General features: G+C 43.4%; 1 protein-coding gene across 3 annotated transcripts in view; it reads right to left on the bottom strand.

Moving 5' to 3' along the window:
• Positions 1-14,614, bottom strand: part of ZNF713 (zinc finger protein 713) — a 57,325-nt gene that overhangs the window by 7,751 nt on the left and 34,960 nt on the right. For all 3 annotated transcript variants that reach the window (XM_030795774.1, XM_030795775.1, XM_030795773.1), the window contains 2 exons: positions 10,281-10,407; positions 9,872-9,964 (listed from right to left, as the gene is read on the bottom strand). In XM_030795774.1, coding sequence (XP_030651634.1) covers positions 9,872-9,964; positions 10,281-10,407 — 220 coding nt within the window. The remainder of the gene's footprint in view (positions 1-9,871; positions 9,965-10,280; positions 10,408-14,614) is intronic.

Here is a 14,614-nt window from a genome sequence, read left to right as displayed (position 1 = left end):
CACTGCGCCCAGTCAGTACCAAAGTATTTTTAACCGATCCACGTTTAGGTTGTAGCTTCTTGTTATTACAAATAGCACAGCAGGAGTAGTTAGTTGGCCACACATATATTAGATTTTTTTTTTTTTTTTGAGACAGGGTCTTGCTTTGTCACCCAGGCTGCAGGGCAGTGGTGTGATCATAGCTCACATCAGCTTTGACCTCCTGGGCTCAAGTGATCCTTTTGTCTCAGCCTCCAGAGTAGGTGGGACCACAGGCACATGCCACGATACCCAGCTTTTTTTTTTTTTTTTTTTGGTAGAGATGAAGTCTCCCAATGTTGCCTAGCCTGGTCTCAAACTCCTGGGCTCAAGTGATCCTTCCACCTTGGCCTCCCAAAGTGCTGGGGTTACAGACATAAGCCACCGCGCCTGGTCACAAATTTTTAAAAGAAAAAAAAAAGTCCAGGTCAAAAAGTTATGGAAAAGAGATCAATAGGTGTACAAAATATATACAAATGACTGTGCTCTAAGATTAAATTTCATGTGGAAAAATTAAAAGTATATGTGATTACAGTTATACCTGATTGAGAAGATTAATTTTAAACCAACGTATTATTTCAACCAAACTATCAACTGGAACACTTTCTTTTCAGCCAAAAGGCTTCTGTTTGCACGTGGACTTTGACTCCAGTGTTTGAAATGATTGGCTGGAGCTCTACAGACTGCTTCTCACGTCTCTTAGCACTGAATCTGCAGCCTGTGGACCTGGTTCCTGAACCCACAGGGAGGTATGGCCCTCTAGGCTCCTACTGCACAGGAGTCTGGAGTTCAAGGCATTCATTGCCTAAGCTCTAGCTTCCAGAACTTTAGTTTATCCCTGGAAATATGGCAGCTGGATCACCATGATCATGGACACTTTTGCTGATTTCCTTCCTTCCACATCTTGCCTCTGTGAGGGAAATGGAAAAACTCCTGCAGCTGCCTGACACACTTGCTATCTACTGATACCAGAAGTGCCTGTGCATGCACTGTAGAGACACTGATCACTCACTGAGGATGGTCCCAAGGCATACTCACATCTTCAAAGGGCAGCCCATCTATATCCTAGCACCAAATTGCAGATTGAGGCAAAGACTGCCTTGGGCTTTTAGGCAGCTTTGAGGAACAAACTGTATTCTATTTGCCTCAGCTCCTCAGCTAATCTACGTCCCCTATGTTAGCAGATATGATTATAACTGCTCTCAAAAGGAAGGTGGGCACTGAGTAGGATAAAGCCCCCACTAAGCTATGCATAAGGGAGCATGAAGAAACACTGGTCACTCATTATCCACTGTCTACTTCCTTCCTGGTTCGGCCTCCCCTGGCTAGAGGTCCAATCATTCACTGAAACCTCCAAGCCCTTCTTTGTACTTTCACCTAAGTCTGCTATCAGATCTCATGCTACTTACCTGCCTGCTGTCTGAGATTATAGACAAAGTGCTCTTTTGGGAAGAAACTGTTTTCAGACATGGAAGCAGAGGAGCTTCCCTTGCCCACAGTAAGAATGACATGAAATCTAACTTGTGTACAAATCCCAAGTTAAATGATTGTAAGACCTCGGGCATAGCTACAGACTAAGGCCCTCTGGCTTATAGCAGGGGTTCATCAGGCTTCCATTAATCTTGCCTGAGGGCTCTTTATAAAAAATAACAAAAAACTGGGGATTAGCACAGATTACTGTAGTCTCAATGTCTCTACTATTTTTGCCCATTATCTGTCCCCACTAACTCTATATTCCCTGGACCCACTTTAGGGGTATGAGTCTTTAATAAAGTTAGACGTCTGGGGCACCTATGACCTCCTTTGTATCTACAAATGGATACCTTCTAGACAGGCCTGTGGTCAGTATGAGCATGCTATGATGCCACTGGGCAACCGGAAGAACATCTTGCAGGGCCTCCGCACAAGGGCATGCCTTGCCGAGCAGATGTTTCCCCTGCTCAGGCCCATCCATGCCTTTTGAACTAAACTGTTTAGGAAACAGGAAGGAAGGAAACAAGGAAGTAAGAAAGGAGAGAAGGAGAGAGGGAAAAGGAGGGAAAGAATTAGGGAGAAAGGGAAGGGGGAAAACAATTTTTTTGAAAAAATACTAATCCTTTCTACATGTAAAGCATCATCATATTTTCGGTTCTCTTTTATTAATTTAAAAGTGTGTCACAATTTATAGTGGGTTATGACTTTAATTCAGTAGTTAATTCACATTAGAAACAAACAGAATATGCTAAAAAAAAAGACAGAAAATGTCAGAGTTCATCAGACATAGTGATAAGGATAAATATTGTTGGGTAACACTTCTGTTTCAATTTTTTTTTTTTTTTGAGACAGTTTTGCTCTTGTTGCCCATGGAGAGCAATGACACGATCTCGGCTCACCGCAACCTCCACCTCCCAGTTTCAAGCGATTCTCCTGCCTCAGCCTCCCGAGTAGCTGGGATTACGCCCACCACCATGCCTGGCTAGTTTTTGTATTTTTAGGAGAGACAAGGTTTCATCATGTTGGTCAGGCTGGTTTCGAACTCCTGAACTCAGGTGATTCACTTGGCTCGTCTCCCAAAGTGCTGGGATTACAAGCACGCGCCACTGCGCCAGGCCTCAATTTCAATTTTATAGATTATATAGATCTATGGATGGCAAGAAAAATGCATTTTTTAATGACAGTGGTGGTTAACAATAATTTACAACTATTGCTCTGGCAAGGTTGACAAGTTTTTTTCTGTAAAGGGCCAGATAGTAAATATTTTAAGTTTTGTGGGCCATATAGTCTCTGTCGTACTCAGCTCTGCTGTTGCAGGTTGAAAGCATCCATAGACAATGGTTTTTTGGTTGTTTTGTTTTTGAGACAGTCTCTGTCGCCCAGGCTGGAGGGCAGTGGCACAATCTCAGCTTACCGTAACCTCCTCCTCCCGGGCTCAAGTGATCCTCTTGGCTTAACACTCAGCCTCCCGGGTAGCTGGGACTACAGGTGTGCACCACCACGCTCAGCTAATTTTTGTATGTTTTGTGGCTATGGGTTTCGTCATGTTGCCCAAGATGGTCCTGAACTCCTGAGCTCAAGCAATCCTCCCGCCTCTTATGTAAAAGAATGAGTGTGGCTGTGATCCCATAAAACTTTATTTACAAAAACATGTTACTCTATACTACATTATTTTTCATCCAAAGAGCCTACAACGCCAAACAAGGTATGTGGAAAAGAAGCCCCATGACTGGTCTAGGATGTCTTTGTGCTGACTTCCAGTTCATCTGATCCCAGTAATGTACGAGAGTGCTTTCCTTCTCATGGACCCAGCAGTGTATACTGCCAAACTTTTCAACTGTTGCTAATATGGTAGGCAAGAAAATATAATTTGTGTAGCTTTAATTTGCATTTCTCTTATTATGACAGAGATTGAACATTTTTTCATACGTTAAATGTATTTGGATTCCTTTAAGAACTGTTCATAACCTGGGAGGCAGAGGTTGCAGTGAGCGGAGATCGTGTCACTGCACTCCAGCCTGGGCAACAGAGCGAGACTCCATTCAAAAAAAAAAAAAAGAACTGTTCACATTATTTCTATTGGGCTGTTGGCCTCTTATTAATTTAGAGGAGCATTTTATAATATTAATGGATGATCAGCTCTTTTGACATAAGTTGAAAATATTTTCCTCCATTGTTATCTTTTTACTTAGTTTATTATTTTACATCATGCAGAATTATTATTTTATACCATGCAGAATTTTTGGATTTCTGTGTATCGAATATATGAATCTCCTCTTTAATGGCTTCTGGATTTTAAATCATAGTCAGAAAAAACTCCCTCATTTCAAGGTTATAAAAGATTTCTCCCATGTTTTCTTCCAGATCTCTCCCTCCCCCCTTTTTCTTTTTTTTTTTAAAGAGAGTCTTGCTCTGTCACCCAGGCTGGAGAGCAGTGGCGCAGTCTCAGTTCACTGCAACCTCCACCTTCCAGGCTCAAGTGGTTCTCATGCCTCAGCCTCCTGAGTAGCTGGGACTACAGGTGTGCGCCACTACACCCAGTCTCTTCCAGATCTCTTATAGTTTCATGTTTTACATGTAAAATCTGTTTCCTTTGGAGTTTATCTTGGCTTAAGGGGTAAGTTATAGATCCAATTTTGTCTCTCTCCAGATGGCTACCTACCATATATGAAGAGGTGCACATTTCAAAAGCACCAGTTGTCTCAACACTTTACTACAATGGCCCACTTTCCACCTCCTAATTTGAAATGATGCCATTATTTAAAATAATGCCTTTATAGTAAATGCCCACATGTATTTGGGTTTACTTCTGACTTGTCTATTCTGTTCAGTTGGTCTGACTTCATTAATGAAATTTTACTGCATATTTTAAATATCTAGTAGGAATAATCTCCCTTATTGATTTTCCTTCTCAGAATTTTCTTGGTAATTTTTGTGCTTTGGATTTTCCATATGAACTTTAGATAAGCTTACCTAGCTTTCCCCTCAAACTCTTGTCGGCACGTTTTTTATTTTTGAGACATACTCACACTGTTGCCCAGGCTGGTGTGCAGTGGTGCAATCACAGCTCACTGCAGCCTCGACCTCCAGGGCTCAATCGATCCTCCTGCCTCAGCCTTTTGAGTAGCTGGGACTACAGGCGTGCGTTACCACATCTGGCTACTTTTTTTTTTTTGGTAGAAATGGCCTCTCAACCTGTTGCCCAGGCTGGTCTCAAACTCCTGGACTCAAGCAATCCACCTGCCTCGGTCTCCCAAATGCTGGGATTACAGGTGTGAGGCCTGGCACCCGGCCTGCAGGTACTTTTTATGGAATTGTATTACATGTATAGTAGGGACATTGCCATCTTGGCATGTCTATTTATTCAGGTTTATTTTTGCGTCTGTTGGAAGTATTTAAAGTTTCTCCTATGAAGGTACTGTATATCTCTTGTTGAAGTTTATTCCTAGGTGTTTTATTTTTTTCAGTTGCTATTACATGGATGCTTCTCTTCCAACTTGTAATCCAACTGGTAGTTGTTTGTGCCTTCACCTTTGTTCCACCTTCAACAGTCTACTTACAGAATACATTCATATTCTGGACCTTGCCTGCTCCACGTAAGAAATCTCCAACTCATTGTTAACACTCTCCTGACTTACTCACACTCTGCCTCTTTCTGACCTCTTCTACATCTCCATTTCTTTGACTCTCCCTTGGTCTTTTAGTTTTAAGTCCTCTTCAGGCCTCATTCTACTTCCTGTCACTTCCTAGACTTGTCAAATCATTTGAATTAACTCCCATACAGTTTCACACAGTTTTCCTCCATTAGTCCCTAAAATCTAACACCCTCAACCCCTGTCCTATAAACCCTTTCCAGTGTTAAATATAACAGGAGGAAGAGCATACTCATGCAAACTAGAAACCACAGCTGTATGAGGCAGAGTCTCACTGGGGCCCTCATCGCTGCTCAGTGCTGCCTCTGCTCGTCTTTGGTCAGCTTCCATTGACTCTTGTAAGCTTCAGCAAATGTACCATGAGTCCTCTACCTGCCTTCGCAATTACCTTACACTCAACAAAGGACACTGCTTCCTAATTTGCCAAGAAAACAGAAGTCATGATGTGTGAACTCCCCCAATATCCCACTCCCATCTCTTCTAAAACCTTGCTCTATCTCTTGTAGCTTTTTTTTTTTTTTTTTTTTTTTTTTTGAGACAGAGTCTCGCTCTGTCACCCAGGCTAGAGTGCAGTGGTGCAATCTTGGCTCACTGCAACCTCCGTCTCCGGGGTTCAAGCGATTCTCGTGCCTCAGCTTCCCAAGTAGCTGGGATTACAGGTGCGTGCCACCACGCCCAGCTAATTTTTGTATTTGTAGTAGAGACGGGGTTTTACCATGTTGGCCAGGCTGGTCCTGAACTCCTGACCTCAAGTGATCCATCCATCTCGGCCTCCCAAAGTGTTGGGATTACAGGCGTGAGCCACCGCACTCAGCTGTATCTATTTTTTTACTTGTCCTCTCTACTGGTTCCTTCCCTTCACTGTTATAAACAAGTAAAATCGTTCCTGCTTAGAACAATTCTTTTGTTTTTTCAGACAAGGTCTCACTCTATTGCCCAGGCTAGAGTGCAGTGGTGCCATCATAACTCACTGCAGCCTCGACCACCTAGGCTCAAGTGATCCTCCCACCTCAGCCTCCCAAGTAGCAGAGACTACAGGCTCATACCTCCACATCCGGCTAACTTTTAAATTTTTTGTAGAGATGGGGGTCTCACTATGTTGCCCAGGCTAGTCTTGAACTCCTGGGCCCAAGGGATCCTTCCACGGTCTCCCAAAGTGCTAGGCGTAAGCCACTGAGCCTGGCCTAGAACAATCCTGTATTGACATTACCTTTTATTCTGGCTGCTAATATCCTCTTTATTATTTCCCCTTCCCACTCCTCACTCTAGCTAGCTGCTGCTTCTTTTTTTTTGTTTTGAGACGGAGTCTAACTCTGTCACCCAGGCTGGAGTGCAGTAGCGCAATCTCGGCTCACTGCAACCTCTGCCTCCCAGGTTCAAGTGATTCTCCAGCCTCAGCCTGCCAAGTAGCTGTGATTCCAGATGCCCACCACCACGCCTGGCTAAGTTTTGTATTTTTAGTAGAGATGGGGTTTCATCATATTGGTGAACCCAAGGCTGGTCGCAAACTCTTGACCTTGTGATCCATCTGCTTTGGCTTCCCAAAGTGCTGGGATTATAGGCATGAGCCATGAGCCACTGTGCCCGGCCCTCACTCTAGCTGCTTATAAGAATATTACACACTTGCTAGCTCTAATTTTTTCTTTTTAAACCTCCCCGTTGTTCATGCAACAATGTACAAACTGACTGTTCTTCTAATCATCCTCCTGTCACTTCTCTCAATAATATAATTGCCAATCTTCTTGCTGCCAAATCTACTAGGTATTTTCCAGGTCTCAGCTTAGCTTAAGAAAGATTTTAGATAAATAAGGACCAGCAAATGTCAATAACAATGAGGCATGCAGTAACCTAGCGGGTGTGCAGAATTAGGCTGCATAAGCTCTATCATTCTCTTAGCCTCCTGACAAACAGAAATGTTTTACTACATCCTCTCAGGGGAACCCCTGATTCTGTCTCACAGGATATTGAAGAAATGCAAGCAGTCACCTTAGAGAAGATGGTTAGGCTGCCTGTCCCTGATAAGAGATGTGAAAAAAACCACTTGCTCAAGCTTATCTGTGAACCAAGAGCCTTGGGCATCCACATATAGATGTACAATGAAATTTGGAAGTTTTCTTTTTATTTTTTTGGAGACAGAGTCTCACTCGATTGCCCAGGCTGGAGTGCAGTGGCACAATCTTGGCTCACTGCAACTTCTGCCTCCCAGATTCAAACAATTTTCCTGCCTCCGCCTCCCAAGTAGCTGGGATTCCAGCACCCGCCACCACGCCTGGCTAATTTTTGTATTTTTAGTAGAGATGGGGTTTCACCATGTTGGCCAGGCTTGAACTCCTGATCTCAAGTGATCGTCTGCCTTGGCCTCCCAAAGTGCTGGGATTACAGCCATGAGCCACTGTGCGTGGCCAAAATCTGGAAATTTTCCTAAGTTAGCAATTATTTTTTCAAGTTGGGGGTCTGTGGAGAGGGACACAATAGGAGATAGTGTGGGTCCTACAGATGGCAGCATATGTGCCTGGGGGAAGGAATAGCTCTGCTCTCTGCTGTAGGTCCCCGCCCTGGAAATTTACCTGAAAAGGGAGTTCTCTAATTTGTTCCTTTAGTTTCCTACTCCCCAGGTTTGGGGATGTAGAAGGCTGTAGAAATATGTCCCAGCGTTGTCAGGGAAGGTACCCGGGCTTCTTGACAAAATGTCTTAATTACCAGCTCTATTCACGGAATGTGAGCACTGGTTAGGTGAAAATTCTCGTTCAGTGAGGCTAAGAGATCTCAGTGAGGCTGAAACACGAACAAAGTTTTTTTTCCTTTTTTTTTTTTTTGAGATGGAGTCTTGCTCTGTTCCCAGGCTGGAGTGCAGTGGCGCAATCTCGGCTCACTGCAACCTCTGCCTCTCGGGTTCAAGCAATTATCTTGCCTCAGCCTCCCAGGTAGCTGGGACTACAGGCACACATCACCATGCCCGGCTAATTTTTGTATTTTTAGTAGAGACAGGGTTTCACCATGTTGGCCAGGATGGTCTCGATCTCTTAACCTCGTGATCTGCCCACCTCGGACTCCCAAAGTGTTGGGATTACAGGTGTGAGCCACTGTGCCCAGCCAGGAACAAGGTTTTCTACCTAAGATCACTTAGAGCATTAAAAGCAAGAAGGATAGCCAAGTCAAAGTCAACTTGAAAAAGCCGAAGAGTTTGAATGACAGAAAACCAAGTCCAAGTGATGAAGCCAGGTACCAGAGCAAAGAGCCAGAGTGGGAACTCACAGAGATGGGGTAGGTTCACCTGGTGTCATGGACCAGAGTAGAAACTACCTAACTCAGCATCTGGTGTACAGTCAGCAGTCCACTCCTTGGTAAAACAGCCAAGCAGAACATTGCAGGTGGTATGCCGGCAATAGGAAACTAAGGTGGTTGGGATTTTTTTTTTGGTCAAGAAATCCCATATTTAAGGGAATGCTTTAAAGAAGAGAGTATAAAGCCAACAGATCCAGGTTTTGAAATATTTAAGTAAAATGACAGCATGACACTAATAAACAAAAATATAATCTAAATTTTTTTTTATTTTTGAGATGGAATCTCACTGTTACCCAGGCTGGAGTGCAGTGGTGCAATATTGGCTCACTGCAACCTCCACTCCCAGGTTTAAGCAATTCTCCTGCCTCAGCCTCCCAAGTAGCTGGGCCTACAGGCGAGTGCCACCACGCCCGGCTAATTTTTTGTATTTTTAGTAGAGACTGGGTTTCACCATGTTGGCCAGGCTGGTCTCGTACTCCTGACCTCAGGTGATCCATCCGCCTCGGCCTCCCAAAGTGCTAGGATTACAGGCGTGAGCCACCGTGCCCAGCCATAATCTCAATTGTGACAGGAGAATGTGGGTGAAATACTGGGACCAGAAATGGAGAAATGGGAAAATGATACAGAAGGACAACTTAAAAGCACTTTACTGCAGAGTGGAACAGCCAGTCCATGGGGATACATATTTTTAGGAGAATAAGGAGGAAGAAAATGCAGGAAAGGGGCAGAGGGAGATACAGATAGAAGCTGGAAGAGACAAGAGTCGTGTGCATCACAAGCCAGGGTGGAAGAACATTTCAAGAAGGGAAAGTCAACACAATCCTAACTGGCTTTGTAGCCACTGGATTTGACTGGAAGGAAATTAGTGGTAATCTCCAAGGAAACAATGTTAGTAGTAGAGGTAGGAATCGGGGTCATATCACAAAGGAGAGCAAGAGAATTAGAAATTAGGCCGTGGGTGGTAGACAAGTGTCAAGAGTTTGATGATAAAAGGAAAAAGAAAATATGAAAAACAGATTAAAATGGCAGAAGATTTTTGATATGGAAAAGAAAGCTTTTTAAAAAATTTCTTCTCGGATCACCTCTCATGGAAAAGAAAGATTTAAAGAATACTGAGAGGGGATGTGTAAACCAAAAATACAAAGAAAGTTCTGTGTGGATATCTGCAATATCAAGGTATTTATGGGTGTTTAAATGGATACCTTCAAAATAACCCCTGTTTTGTGTGCATTTTTAAAACAATAAGTGTATATTATCTGTTCAATGAGAAAAAATAAGACAGCCATTTCAACTTCAGAAAAATATAAAATATGAACTGATTTTTTTCAAAAGGCTTAGTATTCCTTAAATCTCAGAGGGAGATTTTTGGAACACTCCACTGAGTGATTCAGAAGTGGCTGTTTTCCCTCATTAAGTAGCAGTGCCCAAGAGTATGCACTTACCTGGATGAGTGTCCAGCAGGCTGTCTCTTTCTATCACCCATTCTTCCTCTAGCTCCAACTGCGCGATTACCTCTGGCTTATAAAGCTGATACCCTATTCATGGGAGTAACATACATCTTAGGAGTATGTACTGGGAACAAAATTCTCAGACACATTCCCAACCTTTTCAATCTTTAGAGCCTCTGGAGGGGAGACTTCAGAGGCAGCAAAATAAAGCTACCCATCTCAAACTCAATCAAGACGTTCCATTGGAGGAGAAAGCAGAAAACAAAGGTCTCTGACTCCAAAACTGATTAGCATTCTTCTGTCCCAGCCCAAACTATATTCACAAAAGCTTTGGAGGCTTCCACTAGTTCAGGAAATAAACCCACGTGAATGGCTTCCAGTTTCACAGGGATACCATCCTCACCCAGTGCAACTAGATTCCTGTAGTTCTCCAGCATCACGTCTCGATAGAGGTTCTTTTGGGCAGGGTACAGCTGGTCCCACTCCTCCCTGGTGAAGTCCACGGCCACATCCTGAAATGTCAGTGATTCCTGAAACATCAAGCACAACCCTGGCTCAGGCAAAAACGGTTCTTACAGGGACCCTCAGGGGAGGGAGTGAAAGTGTAGCACCAGGTTATCTAAGCCGTTGTGCTGATAGTCTTCAGGACTCTGAGTCATTCAGGTCAAACTTTTCTTTTAAAAAAATTAGCGCGTTTCTATCATCTTGCAAGACAAAAACATACATGAAATAATTTCTGCGTTTAAGTGTTTAAAATTTGCTGCAGGGGAAAAATGACTCTCATTTCATCCAAATGATTAAAAAACTACAAGGACACCTCAGAGATATTGTGGGTTCAGTTCAGACACCACAATAATATTGCAATAAAGTGAGTCACATGAATTTGTTGGTTTCCCAGTGCCTATAAAAGTTAAATTTACTCTGTATTTGATCTATTAAGTGTGTAATGGCATTACATCTAAATAAATAATGTGCATACCTTAATTTAAAACATTCAATTGCTAAAAAACGGTAATGATCATCTGAGCCTCCAGCGAGTTGTAATCTTTTTGCTAGTGGAGGGTCTTGCCTTGATGCTGATGGCTGCTGACTGATCCGGGAGGTGGCTGCTGAAGGTTGGGGTGGCTGTGGCAACTTCTTTTTTTTTTTTTTTTTGAGACGGAGTCTCACACTGTTGCCCCGGCTGGAGTGCAGTGCCGCAATCTCGGCTCACTGCAACCTCCGCCTCCCAGGTTCAAGCAATTCTCCTGCCTCAGCCTCCCAAGTAGCTGGGACTACAGGTGTGCACCACTATGCCCAGCTATATATTTTTGGTAGAGACGGGGTTTTACCATGTTGGTTGACCAGGATGGTCTTGATCTCTTGACCTTGTGATCTGCCCACCTCGGCCTCCCAGAGTGCTGGGATTACAGGCACGAGCCACTGTGCCGGGCCAAGGCAACTTCTTAATATAAGACAGCAATAAGGCTGGGCGTGGTGGCTCACGCCTGTAATCCCAACACTTTGGGAGGCCGAGGTGGGCGGATCACTTGAGGTCAGGAGTTTGAGACCAGCCTGGCCAACATGGTGAAACCCCGTCTCTACTGAAAATACAAAAAAATAGCCAGGCATGGTGGCGAGTGCCGGTAATCCCAGCTACTCGGGAGGCTGAGGCAGGAGAATTGCTTGAACCCGGGAGGTGGAGGTTGTAACGAGCCGAGATTGCACCACTGCACTTCAGCCTGGGCGACACAGCGACACTCTGTCTCAAACAAACAAGCAAACAAACAAAAGACAGCAATAAAGTTTGCTGCACTGACTCTTCATTTTACGGAAGAGTTCTCTGTAGAATGTGATGCTGTTTTATAGCATTTTTACCACAGTAGAACTTCTTTCAAAATTGGAGTCAGTCTTTTCAAATCCTGCTGCTGCTTTATCTAATAAGTTTATGGAATATTCTAAATTAATTGTCATTTCCACAGCATTCAAAGCATCTTCACCAGGAACTGATTCCATCTCAAGAAACCACTTTTTTTGCTCATCCATAAGCAGCAATTCCACCACATCTTCAGGCTCCACTTCTAATTCTAGTACTCCTGCTATTTCCACCATGCCTGCAGTTTGTTCCTCCACAGAAATCTTGAAAGCCTCAGTCATTCATGAGGGCTGGAATCAACTTCTTCCAAACTCTTGTTAATGTTGATATTTGACCTCCTCTCCCGAACCACAAATGTTCTTAATGGCATCGGAATGATGAATTCTTTCCAGGAGGCTTTCAATTTACATTGGCCAGATCCATCAGAGGAATCACTATCTATGGCAGCTAGAGCCTTATGAAATGCATTTCTTAAATAATAAGACTTGAAAGTCAAAATTACTCCTTGATCCGTGGGCTGCAGAATGGTTGTTGTGTTAATGGGCACGAAAACAGCATTAGACTTCTTGTACATCTCCATCAGAGCTCCTGGGTAACCAGGTGCATTGTCAATGACCAGTAATCTTTAAAGAGATTTTTTTTTTTTCCTGAGCAGTGGTTCTTTTATTTTTTTATTTTTTTGAGACAGAGTCTCGCTCTTTCGCCCAGGCCAGAGTGCAGTGGTGCTATCTCGGCTCACTGCAAGCTCCGCCTCCCCAGCTCACACCATTCTCCTGCCTCAGCCTCCCAAGTAGCCGGGACTACAGGCGCCCACCACCACGCCAGGCTAATTTTTTGTATTTTTAGTAGAGGTGCGGTTTCACCGTGTTAGCCAGGATGGTCTCGATCTCCTGACCTCGTGATCCGCCCGCCTCGGCCTCCCAAAGTGCTGGGATTACAGGTGTGAGCCACCACACCCAGCCTAACAGTGGGTTTAAAATATTCAGTAAACGATGCTGTAAACAGATGTGCTGTCATGCAGGCTTTGTCGATCCATTTCTAGCGCACAGGCAAAGTAGACTTAGCATAATTCTTAAGGAACCTAGGATTTTTAGAATAGTATGAACACTGGCTCCAGCTTAAAGTCACCGCGTGCATTATCCCTTAACAAAAGAAGTCAGCCTGTCTTTTGAAGCCATGCATTGACTTCTCCTTCCAGCTATTAAAGACCTAGATTGGGCTGGGCACGGTGGCTTGTGCCTGTAATCCCAGCACTTTGGGAGGCACAGGCAGGAGGATCACTTGAGGTCAGGAATTTGAGACCAGCCTGGCCAACACGGTGAAACCCCATCTCTACTAATAAATAAAAGTAAATGAATAAATAAATAAATAAAGTCCTAGATGGCATCTTCTTCCAATATAAGGCTATTTCATCTGCACTGAAAATCTGTTGTTTAGTATAGCCACCTTCATCAGTGATCCTCATTAGGTCTTCTGGATAACTTGCTGCAGCTACTATATCAGCACTTGCTGCTTCACTTATGTATGTTATCGAGACAGCTTCTTTCCTTAAACCTCTTATAGCTTCCAACTTTTCTTCTGCAGCTTCCTTACCTCTTTCAACCTTCAGAGAATTGAAGAGAGGTAGGGCCTTGTTCTGGATTAGGCTTTGGCTTAAGGGAATGTTGTGGCTGGTTTGATCTTCTATCCAATCCATTAAAACTTTCTCCATATCTGCAACACAGCTGTTTTGCTTTCTTATCATTCATGTGTTCACTGGAGTAGCAATTTTAATTTTCTTCAATAGCTTTTCCTTTGTACACATGACTTGGCTGTTTGGCCCAAGAGGCCAAGCTTTTGGCCTATTTCAAATGCATTCGACATGCTCTTCTCATTAATCTTAATCTTATTTTCAGTTTTTGATTGTCATTCCAACAATGTTCAAAGTATCTTCACCAGGAGTAGATTCCATCTCAAGAAACCACTTTCTTTGCTCATGCATGAGTGGCAAAAAATCCCTGGTTCCTTTTAGTGAAGAATGGACTCTTCCTTTCACTTGAATGCTCAGAGGCCATTGTAGGGTTATTACTTGGCCTAACTTCAATATTGCTGTGTCTCAGAGAATAGGGAAGCCGGGGGAGAGGGAGATGGAGGAACAGCCAGATGGCGGAGCAGTCAGAACGCACAACATTTATCAATTAAGGTTGCTGTTTTACATGAGTGCTGTTCATAGCATGTATATCCATGTAACAAACTTGCACGTTCTGTATATGTACCCCAGAACTTAAAGTATAATTAAAAAAAAATAATAATACACTTGAGGAGGTAGAGAGTAGGAGAGAACACACAGAAGGATCTTCTGGGATACTGGTAACGTTCTGTTTCTTGATCTGGATGAAGATTGCACGGATGAATTCACTTGGTAATAATTGAACTTTTAACATTTATAGTATGTGTATTTTTGTATGTTCCTTTACTTCAATAAAAAGTGTAAAAAAATAAAAAAATATTAGCCAGGCGTGGTGGCACACACCTGTAGTCCCAGCTACTTGGGAGACTGGGGCAGGAGAATTGCTTGAACCCAGGAGGTGGAGGTTGCAGTGAGCCAAGATCGTGCCACTGCACTCTAGCCTAGGTGACAGAGCAAGACTCCATCTCAAAACAAAACAAAACAAAACAAAAACCAAACTGGAGTGTTTACCAATTTATAATCCAGCTACACTACAATACAAATGCCACACCCACGAATCTCTTTGAGATCAGCCATTCTCTCCTTTGGGTTCCTCGTGAGCTGCAGTGGCACGTCACCTTAACCATTCTTAGAAACCTTGTGTTTAAGAGAGGACAGGTCCTCTGAGGGATTGTCCTGGATCCTTCTGAAGTTGTTACACAGCATATTATAG

Source organism: Nomascus leucogenys, chromosome 17 (genome assembly GCF_006542625.1).
Source record: "Nomascus leucogenys isolate Asia chromosome 17, Asia_NLE_v1, whole genome shotgun sequence".
In the NCBI taxonomy this organism is placed as follows: Eukaryota; Metazoa; Chordata; class Mammalia; order Primates; family Hylobatidae; genus Nomascus; species Nomascus leucogenys.
The sequence above is the reverse complement of the archived record's forward strand: the minus strand, read 5'-3'. Positions and strand labels throughout refer to the sequence as shown.